General features: G+C 37.4%; 1 protein-coding gene across 7 annotated transcripts in view; it reads right to left on the bottom strand.

The window, feature by feature from the left end:
- MYH10 (myosin heavy chain 10) overlaps window positions 1-14,134 on the bottom strand; it is a 169,525-nt gene that overhangs the window by 65,741 nt on the left and 89,650 nt on the right. For 4 of the 7 annotated variants that reach the window (XM_055133893.1, XM_055133889.1, XM_055133888.1 and 1 more), the window contains one exon: window positions 10,428-10,490. The exons of the other annotated variants lie outside the window; for them this stretch is intronic. In XM_055133893.1, coding sequence (XP_054989868.1) covers window positions 10,428-10,490 — 63 coding nt within the window. The remainder of the gene's footprint in view (window positions 1-10,427; window positions 10,491-14,134) is intronic. 7 annotated transcript variants of the gene reach the window in all.

The following is a 14,134-nucleotide window of genomic DNA, read 5'->3' as shown; positions in this document are numbered from 1 at the left end:
ATTGGTTTGTGCTAGTGATGGAGCTAGTACAGCAGGTAGGGCATTTGCCTTGCATGTGGCCTTCCTGGGTTCGATTCCTTCGTCCCTCTCAGAGATCCTGGCAAGCTACCGAGAGTATCTTGCCCGCACGGCAGAGCCTGGCAAGCTACCTGTGGTGTATCTGATATGCCTAAAACAGTAACAAGTCTCACGTGGAGAGGTTACTGGTGCCTGCTCGAGCAAATCGATGAGCAACGGGATGACAGTGACAGTGACCATTGGTTTACCATGCTACAAAATTTCAAGAGTACAATTAGGGCAATTAGTACAGGAGTTAAGGTGCTTGTCTTGCATGCAGCTGACAATGGTTCAATCTGCAGAACCACATGTGGTCCAGAGGGCCTCAGGCATGATCCTAGAGCCAGGAGTTGCCTCTGAACAACACTGATAGGGCCCTAATACCACCAGCCCCTAGTTAAAGAGCTTCACACTTACATAAGCATGTAAGTCACATCACACCTACCACCACAGTTCCATGGCACTGTCAAAATGACTCCTCTAGCCTTCCTTCCCACACACCCTTTTTTCCTCTAGCAACCGTTCTGTTTTTAGTCAAAGCATTTTTTTTTGTATGCGTGTGTTTTGCCAGTTCAATTGCTTTGGTTACTTATATTCCATGTATGACAATTATAGATGTATGGCATCTGTAATTGTCTTCCACTTCCTGACTTATTTTACTATATAATAATCTCCACAAGTTCTTCTTATTTTGTCCCCAAAGGCATGCTTTTATTTTCTTTAAATGGCACAGTAGTACTTCATTGAGTATATTAATTAGGAGAGCTTCTATCAAGTCATCCCTGGACAAATAAATACGGTTACTCCATGTTTTGGCTAGGGTGCAAATATTCTTTTGAACTGGTATCTTTTGGATAAATTCTAGCATTGCTGAATCATAAATAATTTCCATTTTCATTTTCTTAACTCTCCATACTGTATTCCAAAGAGTGCACCAAATTACATTTCAGTCAACAGTATACATAGAATGATTTTTCCCTCCAAATTTTTGCCAACATTTGTTTCCAATCTTTTTGATACGTGAGACATTCTCAAGGTGTGAGAAGGTATCTCATTGAGGGTTTTATTTGCATTTTTATTTCCCCAGTGTTAATTAATGTCGAAGTTTTTTTTTTTAATGTGTATGTTGTTCATCTATTCTCTTTTTCATAAAAATATATCCATTCAGGTCTTCTGCCCATTTGATGTTGTTGAACTGAGTTCTTTATATATTCTGAAAATAAACTCTCTTTTTGGAGGTAAGATGTATAATAATCTTTTTTCCAGTATTTAAGTTACTACTTGCATATGCTAGTTTCTTTAGCTGTTCTAAAAGCTTTTTCCTTTGATGTAGTCCCATCTCTAAATTTTTGCTTTTCTTTCTCTTGCAATTGCATTTCTACATACATTTCAGAGGTCAAGTGTTTTATTCTACGTATTTTATGGTTCCTGGATTTATATCCATGCAACTTGAGTTAATTTTTGCATGTGATGTGAAATATTCATCTAGCTTTGTTTTTATTGAGTATGGTTATACCACTTCCTGAAAGAGGCTATCTTCTTCATACACGTGTAGGTTTATTTCTGGGCTCCCTATTCCACTGGTCTATATGTCACGTCTGTCTTAACATATTGCACTGATTACTAGTTTTTAGTAATAAAGTTTGAAGTCAGTAACTATGATGCTGTTTTACATATATATATATATACATATATATACATATATGTATACTGTTTGTTTGCTAGGGAACACTCTGCCAATTTATGTTCTTTTGCTTACCATACAAATTTTAAAAAAGGTGGCTCTATTTCCTTGAAAACTGGTGCTGGGGAGCAGGGGCTGGAGTTAGATTGCCTTGCATGTAGACTTGGGTTCAATCCCCAGCACCCTGTATGATCCTTCAAGTCCACCATGGATGATTGCAAACAGTGCTGTCCCCTCCAACCCTCCCCCCCACCCCCCACCCCCCGCCACCTACCCCCTGCAAAAAAAGGGAAAAGAAAAAATAGAGGCTGGATAGTACTGCTTTGCACTCAGCTGATCCTGACTCAATCCTTGACACCCTGAGTTGATCTTTTATTCCTTGAGGAAAGTCAGGAGTAAGCTCTGGATACTACTAAGTAAACTCTGGATACTAAGTATGGCCCTCAAAACAAAGAAAAGTATTGGAATTTGCTTTTGAGCCACACCCAATGATTCTCAAGGTTTACTCAACCTGGGGATTTAACCCAGGCATACTGCCTACAAGACAAGCTTCCTGCCTGCAGCTCTGGCCCAAACTATAGGAATTTTGAAAGATTTTGTTGAATCTGTAAATTTCTTTCGGTCACATTGACATTGAGCAATATTACTCTAATCCATGAATATAGGGTATTTTTCAATTTTTTTGTATCTTCAGTTTCTTAATGTCTTACAGTCCTAAGTATAGACCTTTTTTTCAGGTCCCTGGTTAAGTACAGTCTCTGGTATTTTATCCCTTCTAATGCATTTGTGATTTCTTAATTCTGCTTTCCTCAAAATTGCTGCTTACACAGAGAAATAGAATTTCTTTCTGTGTATGCATTTTGTATTCTGCCACTTTACTGTATTCCTTAAAAAATTTCTGGTTCATTTTCCCAAGAATAGTAGAAATAAATACCAGGAGGTTGGCTCCATAGCTTGCATGCTGGCCTCACATGCTGGGGGAAAAGACAGCTCAGATAGAGAAGGGAACACCAAGTAAAATGTGGTTGAAGACCACGCTCGGGAAGGCAGATGCGTGCTGAAAGTGGACTAGAGACTGAAGACAATGGCCACTCAATACCCCTACTGCAAACCACAATACCCGATTGGAGAGAGAGAACAAAAGGGAATGCCCTGCCACAGAGGCAGGGTGGGATGGGGGGAGATGGGACAGGGGTGGGAGGGAATGGACACTGGTGGAGGGATGGGTTCTCGAACATTGTATGAGGGAAACACAAGCACAAAAATGTTTAAATCTGTGACTGTACCCTAACAGTGATTCACTAATTAAAAAATAAATAAATTAAAAAAAATTTCTGGTTCATTTTAGTGAAGTCTTCAGGGTTTTTCATGTATATTATCACACCACCTTTAGACAGTGACAGTTTTAACTCTTTTTTCAACTTAGAGTCATTTTTCTTGTTCAACTGCTAGAACTTGCCCAATGGCTAGGACTTCCAAAGCTATTGTGAAAAGTAGTTCTGAAATGAACATCTGATCTTTGGGGAAAGCTTTTGTTTTTTCTCCACTGAGAATTGATATTAACTGTAGCTTTGGTATATATGCTATTTCTCCCTTCCCACCCCTCCCCTCCTCGATCCTTCCCTTCCCTTCCTTCCTTCCTCCTTCGTGTGTGTGTGTGTGTGTGTGTGTGTGTGTGTACATGTGTTCCCACTGTAAACTTTATTATAAACACTAGTGTTTCCTGGACACTGACATTTCATTCCAACATCCTCTGTAGTGAGAACTGTAAATGAAATCCCCTACCAGCAATATGAGCAGAATCTTCATTTTCTTACCTATAGATTTGATTCTTTTTCTTTTTTTCTTTTTAAATTGTATTTTGGCTTACAATACTATTTTGGCATGTGAAAGGCAATTGCCCTACCCACTTTACTAAGGCTCTACTCCTTAGTTGTTTTATATTTCTGGTACTTCTTTTCCACAAATTTCTACTTTTTCACTTGGCTGGTTTTGCTACGATTCTTTTAACCAGTTCAACTTTTCTTTTGAGTGTATGAAGTACATTTACTTTTGATTTTTGTTTTGTGTTTACCGTAAGAATTGGATCAATCTTTCTGTTTCTGAGATCATCACTCTGTGTGCTTATGTCAATTCATCTTTAAACATTCTGTTTCTGATGTTTTATCATTTTATTGTTGACTATGTTTCTGATGCTGTATTACTATTTACTGCCTCTTAAGATCTATGGTCTTTTGATTTTTCCTTTTCCAGTAAAAGACTACCTTTCAGTATGCAGGTCTGGTGGTGGCAAACTCTATTATCTTTAATCTATTTTTGGATAGCCAATTATTTTCTCTATCATATTTAAATCATAATTTTTCAGGTTAGAATTATTTGTGGTTTGGTTGGGATGGGAGATGCATGCCAAAAGTAGATAATGGACAAAACATGATGACTTCTCAGTGTCTGTGTTACAAGCCATAATGCCCAAAAGTAGAGAGAGAGTATGGGGAATATTGTCTTCCACAGAGGCAAGGGGAGTGTGGGAAAGGGGGGGCATACCCGGGATATTGGTGGTGGGATGGGAGTTTGATCATTGTGAGATTGTAACCCAAACATGAAAGCTTGTAACTATCTCACGGTGATTCAATAAAATTTAAAAAAAAAAAAAAGAATATTTGTGGTTTGAAGTTTTTTATTTTTAAGGATTACGAATACATCTTTCTACTCTCTACTAACTTGTAGGATTTCTATAGCAAGATATGTTTATAGCCTGATACGGGTGCCTTTATTTGTTGTATTATAAATTTTTATTTATTAATGCAAATTTATTATTTAATATGAATTTCAATATTCTTAAAAGTCTGAAATAAAAAATATAATGATTTTATTTTAATGGTACATTTCTTAGGCTCTCATCAGTTCAAAATATCTTTGAGGAATAATTTCATATCCCATTGTGTGTGGTTTATAAACTATGTTTTATTACTAAACCAGTAGATGAGAAATATGTCGCCCTTTGGGGCTGGAGCGATAGCACAGCGGGTAGGGCGTTTGCCTTGCACGAGGCCAACCCGGGTTTGAATCCCAGCATCCCATATGGTCCCCTGAGCACCATCAGGGGTGATTCCTGAGTGCATGAGCCAGGAGTGACCCCTGTGCATCGCCAGGTGTGACCCAAAAAGCAAAAAAAAAAAAAAAAAAAAGTCGCCTTTTCCCTAGTTCTTCCCTACTTTATTTGGTAGGCCAATAGCATGCTATATTCATAATCTACTTTCAAAAAGATTGCACGTGTAGTTGACCACAAATTGAAATGGAAGTCAGTGAACTTGGAATTATTTAACCTAATTCTGTCATTAATTTAGATTTTTCCACCAAATAATGCTGAAAAGTTATGTAACTTAAAAACTCTTGAATAAGATGCTTTGTAAGTATAAATAAAAGATTATTAAAATATAAATACTGTACAATAAACATATTTAAAGCCTATTCTCTAGATTTTGAAACATATCTCTCCAACATGATGCCTCAGATACAAGTTATATATTTGATGAAGGGCAGCAGGGCTCTCTACAGACACTTGTGTATGTAAAAAATGTAATGTTATTTTTAGGTGGGTAGAGTAAATACAGTTATGTGTTCAGCTAAATCTTTTAAGTGGGCAATTTAGATTTATATTAACTAACATCTAATTAGGACACATCCCAGGACTATTACCGAAAGTTGAAATTTAATTAGTAAGGTATGTCTCAATGAGGTGAATGATATCACAGCTTAACTTCTCAAGAACACTTAATATCTATAACAGAGAACATCCTTCACAAGCAGTACATTATTGCTTAGAGAAGAAATGCTTAAGGGCAGCCTATAAAGTACTGAATCTAAGCAGACTGGCCCTGAGAAAATGCAGTTAGAGACAAACAAGGGAGTACTTGAAAATATTGCAAAAGTATGAATTCCCCCATTATATTCATCACTTTTTGCATCATTTCAAGGACTAGATGATAACACTAGGAATATTTTCTTTTCCAAAAAAATTAACTTCAGATGCCATGTCATATTACTTTTTTCCTTAATGTTTTTTCCTTTTTGGAAGGAGAAGGTGGCCAAACCTGGCAACACTCTGGGGGTTACCCTGGCTCTGCACTCAGGAACTACTCCTGGTGGTGCTTGGGGGACTCTATAGGATGTTAGGGATCAATCATATATGGTCAGCTTGGCCCTGTGCAAGGTAAATGTCCTACCCACTGTATTAACACTCTGGCCCAGTGTTTGTTCTTTATTGTTGACTCTTGATAATTCAATAATCTCTCTTAGTGTAGGTCTTTTGCAATTAGAAACCTGGGTATTTTTATCAACTTCCTGGCTCTCTTTTTTTCCCTTGGGTTATGAAAGTTTTCAATTATCATTATCTTTGAAATAGGCTCTCTGTCCTCTTATTTCTCGCTTCCTCGTCTAGTATACCCATTACCCTTATGTTTAATGGAGTCTGAACACTACGATTTTCTGAAATCTTATTTGTCATCTTCCATTTGAGTTATAGCTGGACTTTCTTTTCCTTTTTCTCTTTTCTTTTCTTCTTGGTGCCACACTGGCATTGCTCGGAGTTTACTCCTGGCTCTGTAAAAAAATCACTCCTGGTGGGGTTCAGAGGACCATATGTAGTGCCAGGGATCGAACCTGGGTAAGCTGCATGTACAAGTCCCTTACTTGATCTACCATTTCTCTGTTGTTCTTACAATGTAAGTTTCAATTTCATTGTTTCCTTATTTGCAATCAGAAAATTTTTTATAGCTTCAGTGTTCATTTTGTTTTGTTTTTTTTTGGTGAAGAACTTCTGAGGTGCACTTTCATTGATATACCTGAATGTTTTTTTGTGAGGACAGGAACCACACTCTTCTGTGTTCAGATCAATTCCTATGTGCAGTGCCAGGAATTGAACCTGGGTTGGATGCATGTAGTATACCCCTGTACTACATGTCCAGCCTTTAACCTTGATGACTTTCCCTTAAGTTATTTCAAATCATTAAACTCACCATTTCCATATCATTAACTCTGATTTCTGAGGTATTCTCCTTCTCAGTCAAAGGCCTTCTTTTTGGGGGGCATATGCTTTGTTTTTCCAGTGAAAGGTAGTCTGGCTCTGGATTCAGATACTTGTTTTGTTTTATTTGGCCTTGGTGTATGGGATGAAGGGTGGATGCATTAGTTTACCGACTGCCCTGCATGGGGAATAACAACCTGAATATAATGTACTTTGTTGCTAATTTTCTTCTGACCAGATCTTTCTGATCCATTTGAGTCCAATAACTGTGGTACAACATCGGATCCTCTATTACCCAGCTGTAGGGATCTGATGCTGTTGGTTGCAGGGTAATACTGGAGAGAAGACTGCTGGATGTCCAAGAATGGTTAGCTAAGTGCACTCTCACCATGCCATACTATGCCTGTTGTAATCACTGGAGGCTGTAACACACAGCTACAAGTGGTCTGGATTTTGTCCCTTCCTCTGTGAAAGAGCTTCCTGATACAATGAAGACAAGTTTGCCTCCGAAGTCTTGGCTGTGGCTTACACGAAAGCTGGGGGAGAAGGGACAGTAGCACATTCCACAGCCATGAGCTGACTGCTAAAACCAATGGGACTTGATATCTTCTTGTAGCACTCGGCCTTGGTAGCCAGATGAGTCCTATCCTCTGAAGGAACTCACTGGATCCCAGGAAGACATATTTCTCTAAAGTCTTGGCCCTTTCGTTGTTTGAATTGTAATCTACATAACCAGGACTTGTCTATTGAGTCCTCTTAGTAGTTGAGGTTCTGTAGCCTGATGCTATTGTGGTTTATTCTTGAGAGAGGGGGTATGTGTGTGATTCTGCTATGGCTGACTACCATTTAGCTAACATTGTTGAAATTTCTATTCTGACTGCAGTACCTAGTTTCAAGCAGTCATAAGTCTTTCTTACTTTTGCTTAGTGAAGCTGTTCATAGGAGGCCTGGGGACTTGAGTATTTCAAGCATTCAGACCCTTTCATACTTTGACACTTTCATACTTTGTTCTACCACAGCTATCTGCTTTGCAAAGACTGACTCTCGAGTTACAATTCCCTTTCCCTATTCCATGGGCATCTGGCCAACTATGTTACAAAATGCAGGTGCTTAGATTAATCAGATATCCTCTAGTGATAAAGTTTCTAATTCTAGTAATCACAGAGATTCAGAGGATCTAAGTGCCATTCTTCTGTGAAGGAATCTGCAGGACTAAACCAGCATTAGGGCAGATTATCTATAACGTCCTCCCAAATAGTGGATCAGAACTAGAGCCACAGAATGCCCCTAATTTCAACTCCAAAACTCTAACTTTGAGGTGACAATCTCTTTTATAAAGCTTGCATTTCTACTACCAATTTACCTCAGATAATTAAACTTTTAAAATAGATCTGGAAGAAATAGTCCTTTGATATGTATGGGCTTGTTATTCTGTCTCGTAGAACTGTTTCTCCTGTTCTGGACTGTTCCTTTGATGTTTTTAGATACTTCTCTCTACTTCCATTGATTAATCTATACATGCTTTTCCTTTAAAAAGTCTCTATATATTTCATAATACTTTTTAAAAATAATTTGATTATATTTAAAAGCACAAAGTTCACACTGACTGCATTAACTTGTTTAGAGAGATGCTCACTATCTTGCGATCTAGATCTTTAAAATTTCCTGTCTTCTGAGAAATAACAAACTATTAATGTTCACATTTTCATTTAAAACCCTTCTGAGGGTGTTGAATCTTTCAACACATATTGAAAAACCAAATCAAACTAAACCATTATGCTATAGTGATACTCTACACATCTTCAAAGGTCATGTCTAGCCACAGTGCTGGAAAGTTCTCTGTAATTCAGTTTGGCTGAGGAAATCAATCAAAGGACACCTCCCTAATAGAAAAAAAAAAACATGGTTCATTTTCAGGGAGCAAGGTAAGCTTTTTTTTGGGGGGAGTGGGGTGACACCCAACTGTGCTCAGGGCTTACTAGATTAAGGGCTTACTAGGCAGGCTCGGGGTATCATGTGGGGTGCCAGGAACTAAATCCAAATTGGTTGTGTACATGGCAAGTGCCCTACCAGCTCTACTATCTCTCTGGCCCAAGAATATGCTAAGCTTAATGAACTTATTCTTGGAGAGAACTGTATGATCTATAAGTGGCTCTGTACTCAGTCCTACTGGTACATACACCTGGTCCATACTCAGAGAGTCATATAGTTCCAAAGGAAAGAACAACTATACTGTAGGAGAGGGAGGGGTTAGAAGAGGACAAAGTCATAGTAGGAATGTTAGATGAAGTTACTGCACCCATCAATTTCCTCAATTGATGATTTATGGTGTGCTACTTTGTGTCTTTGACAGTGAGCAAAGACAGGCACTGTTCCTGCTCTCAAGAAATCACTCTGGACTTTTCAGAGATTAGAACCCAAGATCTAAAGAACATTAACGTAATGAACGAAGGCACTTTACTTTGGGGGAAGTCTGAAAGATCAAGAGAAGTTTAACAAAGCACAAGTTCCAGGCAGTAAGTTAAGCATCTTAAAACTATTTCTTAGTTCTCTCATTTATTTCTCACTTGCACAGTTTTGTCAGTATTCCTCAAGGCCATAGATGAATGAATTTGAAGATGTGTTACTATGGAGTTTTTCTATAAAATATTCATTCTAGCTCATGGAATGACTTTGGTATCAACTATTTCTGCCCAGCTCTACCCTTGGTATTTACAACTGACTATGAATTAGAGCCGATGATAAACATACTGACTTGTGTTAAAATGGGCATGTTCCTTCAAAATACCTTTAAATTTTTTTTTTTGAGATGGACTTGGATCTCAGTATTATTATGCTCCAAAATCACAAAGAAAATTTTATAGGATGAATTTAACTTAATCTTTGAACTTCATGACTTGACGTTCACTAAATAACTGAAAGCTTTAGGGATTTTTTTTAAATTGCACTTTAGGGGGGCCACTAAACATGTTTAAGTTGTATATTAAAACAAGTTGAAGGATTAAGACCACATTCCTCAAATGCTTGGAGATCAATTGAAAGTTCAATGTAGAAATTCTAGTGGCATTTCATTTTCTCCTATTTCAAAAAGTTTTGGAATGGTATCACTATCTCTATTTCAAGAGAAAGCCAAACAGCCAGATATACATATAAATTCCAAAAGATATAATGGTAATACCAAACTGTGCAAAATATATAATTATTTATTCACAAAATGTTATCTACTTTAAAAAAGAAAAACAAAATAGCTTCAACTTCCTTTGAGTTGAAAATTTAAAGGTTAAGTTGAAAATTTAGCAGATCAATTCCTGACTATTCCCTGTAGAGGGCTGTGTATCAAAATGGTGCTATAGGAAAAGGTAGTGACATACCTTTTAATATGCAGTGCTGTAAGTGCTATGCATAAAATAAGAAGCAATGTATAGGCAGTAGCAATTGAATTGTTTATGCACTCAAACAGTTGCCTTGACATATAATAAAACTGAGCATGAAATGAAAGGTCCATGCAGGTCTATGAGCAAAACTAAAACAAACCCAGAAATCAGCTCCAGCCCCAGTCTACCCTGCCCTCCCATAGCCACCCTGCCAGCCCCCCATGAGTTGTCCCTGTGGGTTTAAAACCCTTCTGTTTTGGAAGATCTATGGGCTTTATACATTCACCTGGAGGCTCATGAAGACCAGAAACACTGTCATAGAAAGAAGCTCTCTGAATATTCTGAATCTCTAAAGCAGAGAAACAGTAAAAACAGGACAGAAGAGCAAATACACAAACACTTCAGTTAGTGTGAAAAACATTTGACATCACAAGTAACTCTGAATTTAGGCTAATGAAGGTAGCTGGTCCAGGGCAGATTCCATGCAAACATTACTCCTTAGAGAATATGCACATTTGGACAAGTTCATTATAAGATAAATTTAAATTGAACCAAAACTCCAGGTGTGAGCACTGTATCATATCAAAGGTAAATGACTAAACCCTTATTAACAGCAGGATGAAATTTAAGAGTAATATACTTTTGCATTGTCTTTTATAAAGTTGTCTTGCAAGTAGTAATTTAGGATAAGACTACATTAAGTACTCTGGCAAATGTAAATACTAGTAGTGTTTACTGCCTGAAATCCACAATATTATCTAATTTCACTACCAATACAAATTTAGGAAATTAAATTTATTCAAGTATAAATTACTAATTTTAAAGAAAAATTACTAAACTTAAAGGAAAACAAGATTAAAATTCTGCTGCAGCAAAACGTTAGTATAATGTCAAACCATAAATTCAAATCATACTTATTTAATCATACAGTTAACCCAAAATACCCCAGGAGGCACATTTACACAAAAAGGCAAAACTTCTTTTTCTTTCTGTAGTGAACCCCAAGAAGTCCTATGTACTTGGCAGAGTTTTCAAAACAAAAAGTAGAGTACTATGTATGGATCTCTAGAGCAGGGCTGCCAGCCCCAAATCTTATTTCTCTGGATCTGCCATTGAGAAAACTGTGAAGCTCTAACACAAACTCTAACATAATATGTTTCATACTCAAGCTTTTGCACCTTCACAGGCAATTTGTATTCTTCAAGTATTCACAGTCAACTTGCCATTTTTCTCCTGTGACTACAAAAAGAAAAAGTTACCCATTTTTTTTTCAGAGCTATTTTCTCTTCCAAGAAAAAAAGCTTCCTCTTTATCATAAAGATCTCTACATAGAGTGGGCAGTTATAAATTCATCGTAAAACCCTCTTCAAACTTCTATACATGCCACTCTATGTACAAAATATGTGGTACTGTGAAGGACAGAAAGTATGTCTGTCCTTCACACCCTGAAGAATGGATACCATTCAGATCAAACTGAGTGCCTACTACACTGAAGGATAAGAGGACTTCCTGCTAAGAGCATTATAGGAGAGCAAATATATAGCATTATTTCAGAGTAGATGCTAGCACATTCAAATCAAACTTACGGCAGATGAGATTTCTCAATGTATTCTGACCGAAGTGGCCAAACATACTTCTAAATGTCTATCTTTACAAAAGAAGGCTATAAAAGTACTGTGCACACAGGGCAGTGAGAGTTCTGGAATGTGGAAGATATATATCTTATGTCCATATGTACAAAAGAAAAATTAGGGATATATCAGCCTTGAAGAAAATTCACTGGGTGTATTTCCTCTCAGTAGTTCCATAAGTAAATAAGCAACTTATCAATTTCTATTAAATGGAAAGCCTCAAAATATAGGCAAAGAATCTATAGATTCCTATTTGATAAGACACATTAACTGTAACAAAAGAGAATCAATAAATACAGTCCCACCTCTACCCTTGCTTGTCAAATCTTACATTCCTAACATTAACCTACAACTGCCAAAGACTCTCAAGTAACTCAGAAGTGGGAGATATAGTGTTAAAGTAGAAGAATGGAAAGAAGCTAGGAGCTTCAGGTCAGCTCTGGCCTAAAATTACATTTGTGTGTATCCTGAGTTTTTAATGAGATAATAATCTCTTATAGGATATATGACATGTCTTTAACAAGTCCTAAATCTACCTTACAGATTATAACCACACACAAAAAAAACACTTGGTTAGACTTGCAGTTATATATGGTTAGGTCTATAGCACTGTCACCCCGTTGCTCATCGATTTGTTCGAGCGAGCACCAGTAACGTCTCCATTGTGAGACTTCTTGTTACTGTTTTTGGCATATCGAATACGCCATGGGTAGCTTGCCAGGCTCTCCAAGAGGGATGGAGGAATCAGATACTAAATAAATGTTCCCCACAATATTTCTGGGTTGCAGTCAAAAGCAGTTCACAGTTCCAGAACAAGTATTATTTTTAGAACTTAATAATTTTTTATACTGTCATTATTCCTGCTATCATTCAAAACAAAGAGAAAATACATTAAGACTTCAATAGAAAAACATACCAATTAATTATCTTGTGTTTCCTTTCTGTTGGGCATCCTCCCATGCCCATGATTCTCATCCTATAATACCTCACACTTGTCTTCTTCACCCAACAGATCCAAAATACTATGCCTGCTTACTTTCAAAATTCCAAACTTCGGATACTATCCTGACTCACAGACATTACTGCTTATTTAGTCGGTTTTACTTAAGATCGGCAGTAAGCGTTCTCTAGGATCTTGTCTCAGACTAATATCCCCATATTATTTCTGCTCTCTCTACCTCTATGTTCTTGTATTATCCAAAGTCCAAACAGAATATGAATTCTAAGTTTTGATTTCCACTTTTATCCCATGACCATCCAGTCTATTTGCTCAACAATTACCCCTTCCCTCCCCTGTCCACTTTAATGTCCACTTTACTCATGTCCTTATGAGTCAGTTCACATGGTTCTTTTACTTATCCTTTAATGACTAAGGTCTAAATAGAAGTAAATTAGTACTGAAAACTTCCTGGTACTGGCATGTGCTCAGCTAGTGGCAGCCGTCATTAGGAATAATAATAATAAAAAAATTATCCTTTGAATGCAAAGAAAACTACATCCTCCTTCATGACATTTTCTCTTAGGCCTCAGGAAAGAGATGATCATCACTAAAAGCTCATTTGGTATCTTTCATGTGTCATTTCCCCAAATATCATCACCATTCATTTGTCTGTATACATTTCTCATCCCTCCATTCTACGTTTTAACACCTACTAGTGTGTCAGGAGGGGTGACTGACACTAATCTACACTGTAACCAAAAACCACATCTAAATTATGATTTGGAGCATTATTCCTTTATCTCCTTTACTTGATATTTCCTACATACATTTCTAACCTCACCAGAGTGCAGTCATTCCAGCAATTACACTTGTGGCAATCAGCTTCACAAGTGGTTTCTTCTGCTTTAACTCTGTTTTCTTGTATTCCCTCTAACACTTCCTACCAAGAGCTTCTCATCCATCCAGACGAGACAAATTCCACATAAGATTACCACTCTGCTTTTCAGTGCTCACACTGCTTCCCTCCACTGACAAGTAACAGTGCATTCTAGTCAGTTAAGACTTTCATGGAAAGACAGACTAAAAGCTTCCTGTTTACATTTCAGAATCCTAATCTTTCCCCCAAATCCCTCTTTTCACAGTCTCCCACATCTAGTGTCCCTGTAAGATGCACACGAGTGTGCAGTGCACATACCCCTGACACTCTTCACATTCACTTGTGCTGATATGATCATTCTCGAATATTTCTGACATAGATATCTTTACTCACTCACTTCATATGTTGATTCCTCTCTCTGTGTCTTTCCTTTTGTTCCAAGTTCCCTAATCATCTTCCTCCCTTCTTGTGAACAGATAGTATATAGCAGGAAGATACGTGCCTTGCACACTGCTGACGGGTTCAATCCTAGCACCTCAAATGGT

This window comes from Sorex araneus, chromosome 3 (genome assembly GCF_027595985.1).
Source record: "Sorex araneus isolate mSorAra2 chromosome 3, mSorAra2.pri, whole genome shotgun sequence".
Lineage (NCBI taxonomy): Eukaryota > Metazoa > Chordata > Mammalia > Eulipotyphla > Soricidae > Sorex > Sorex araneus.
This window is presented reverse-complemented; position numbering and strand designations above follow the sequence as displayed.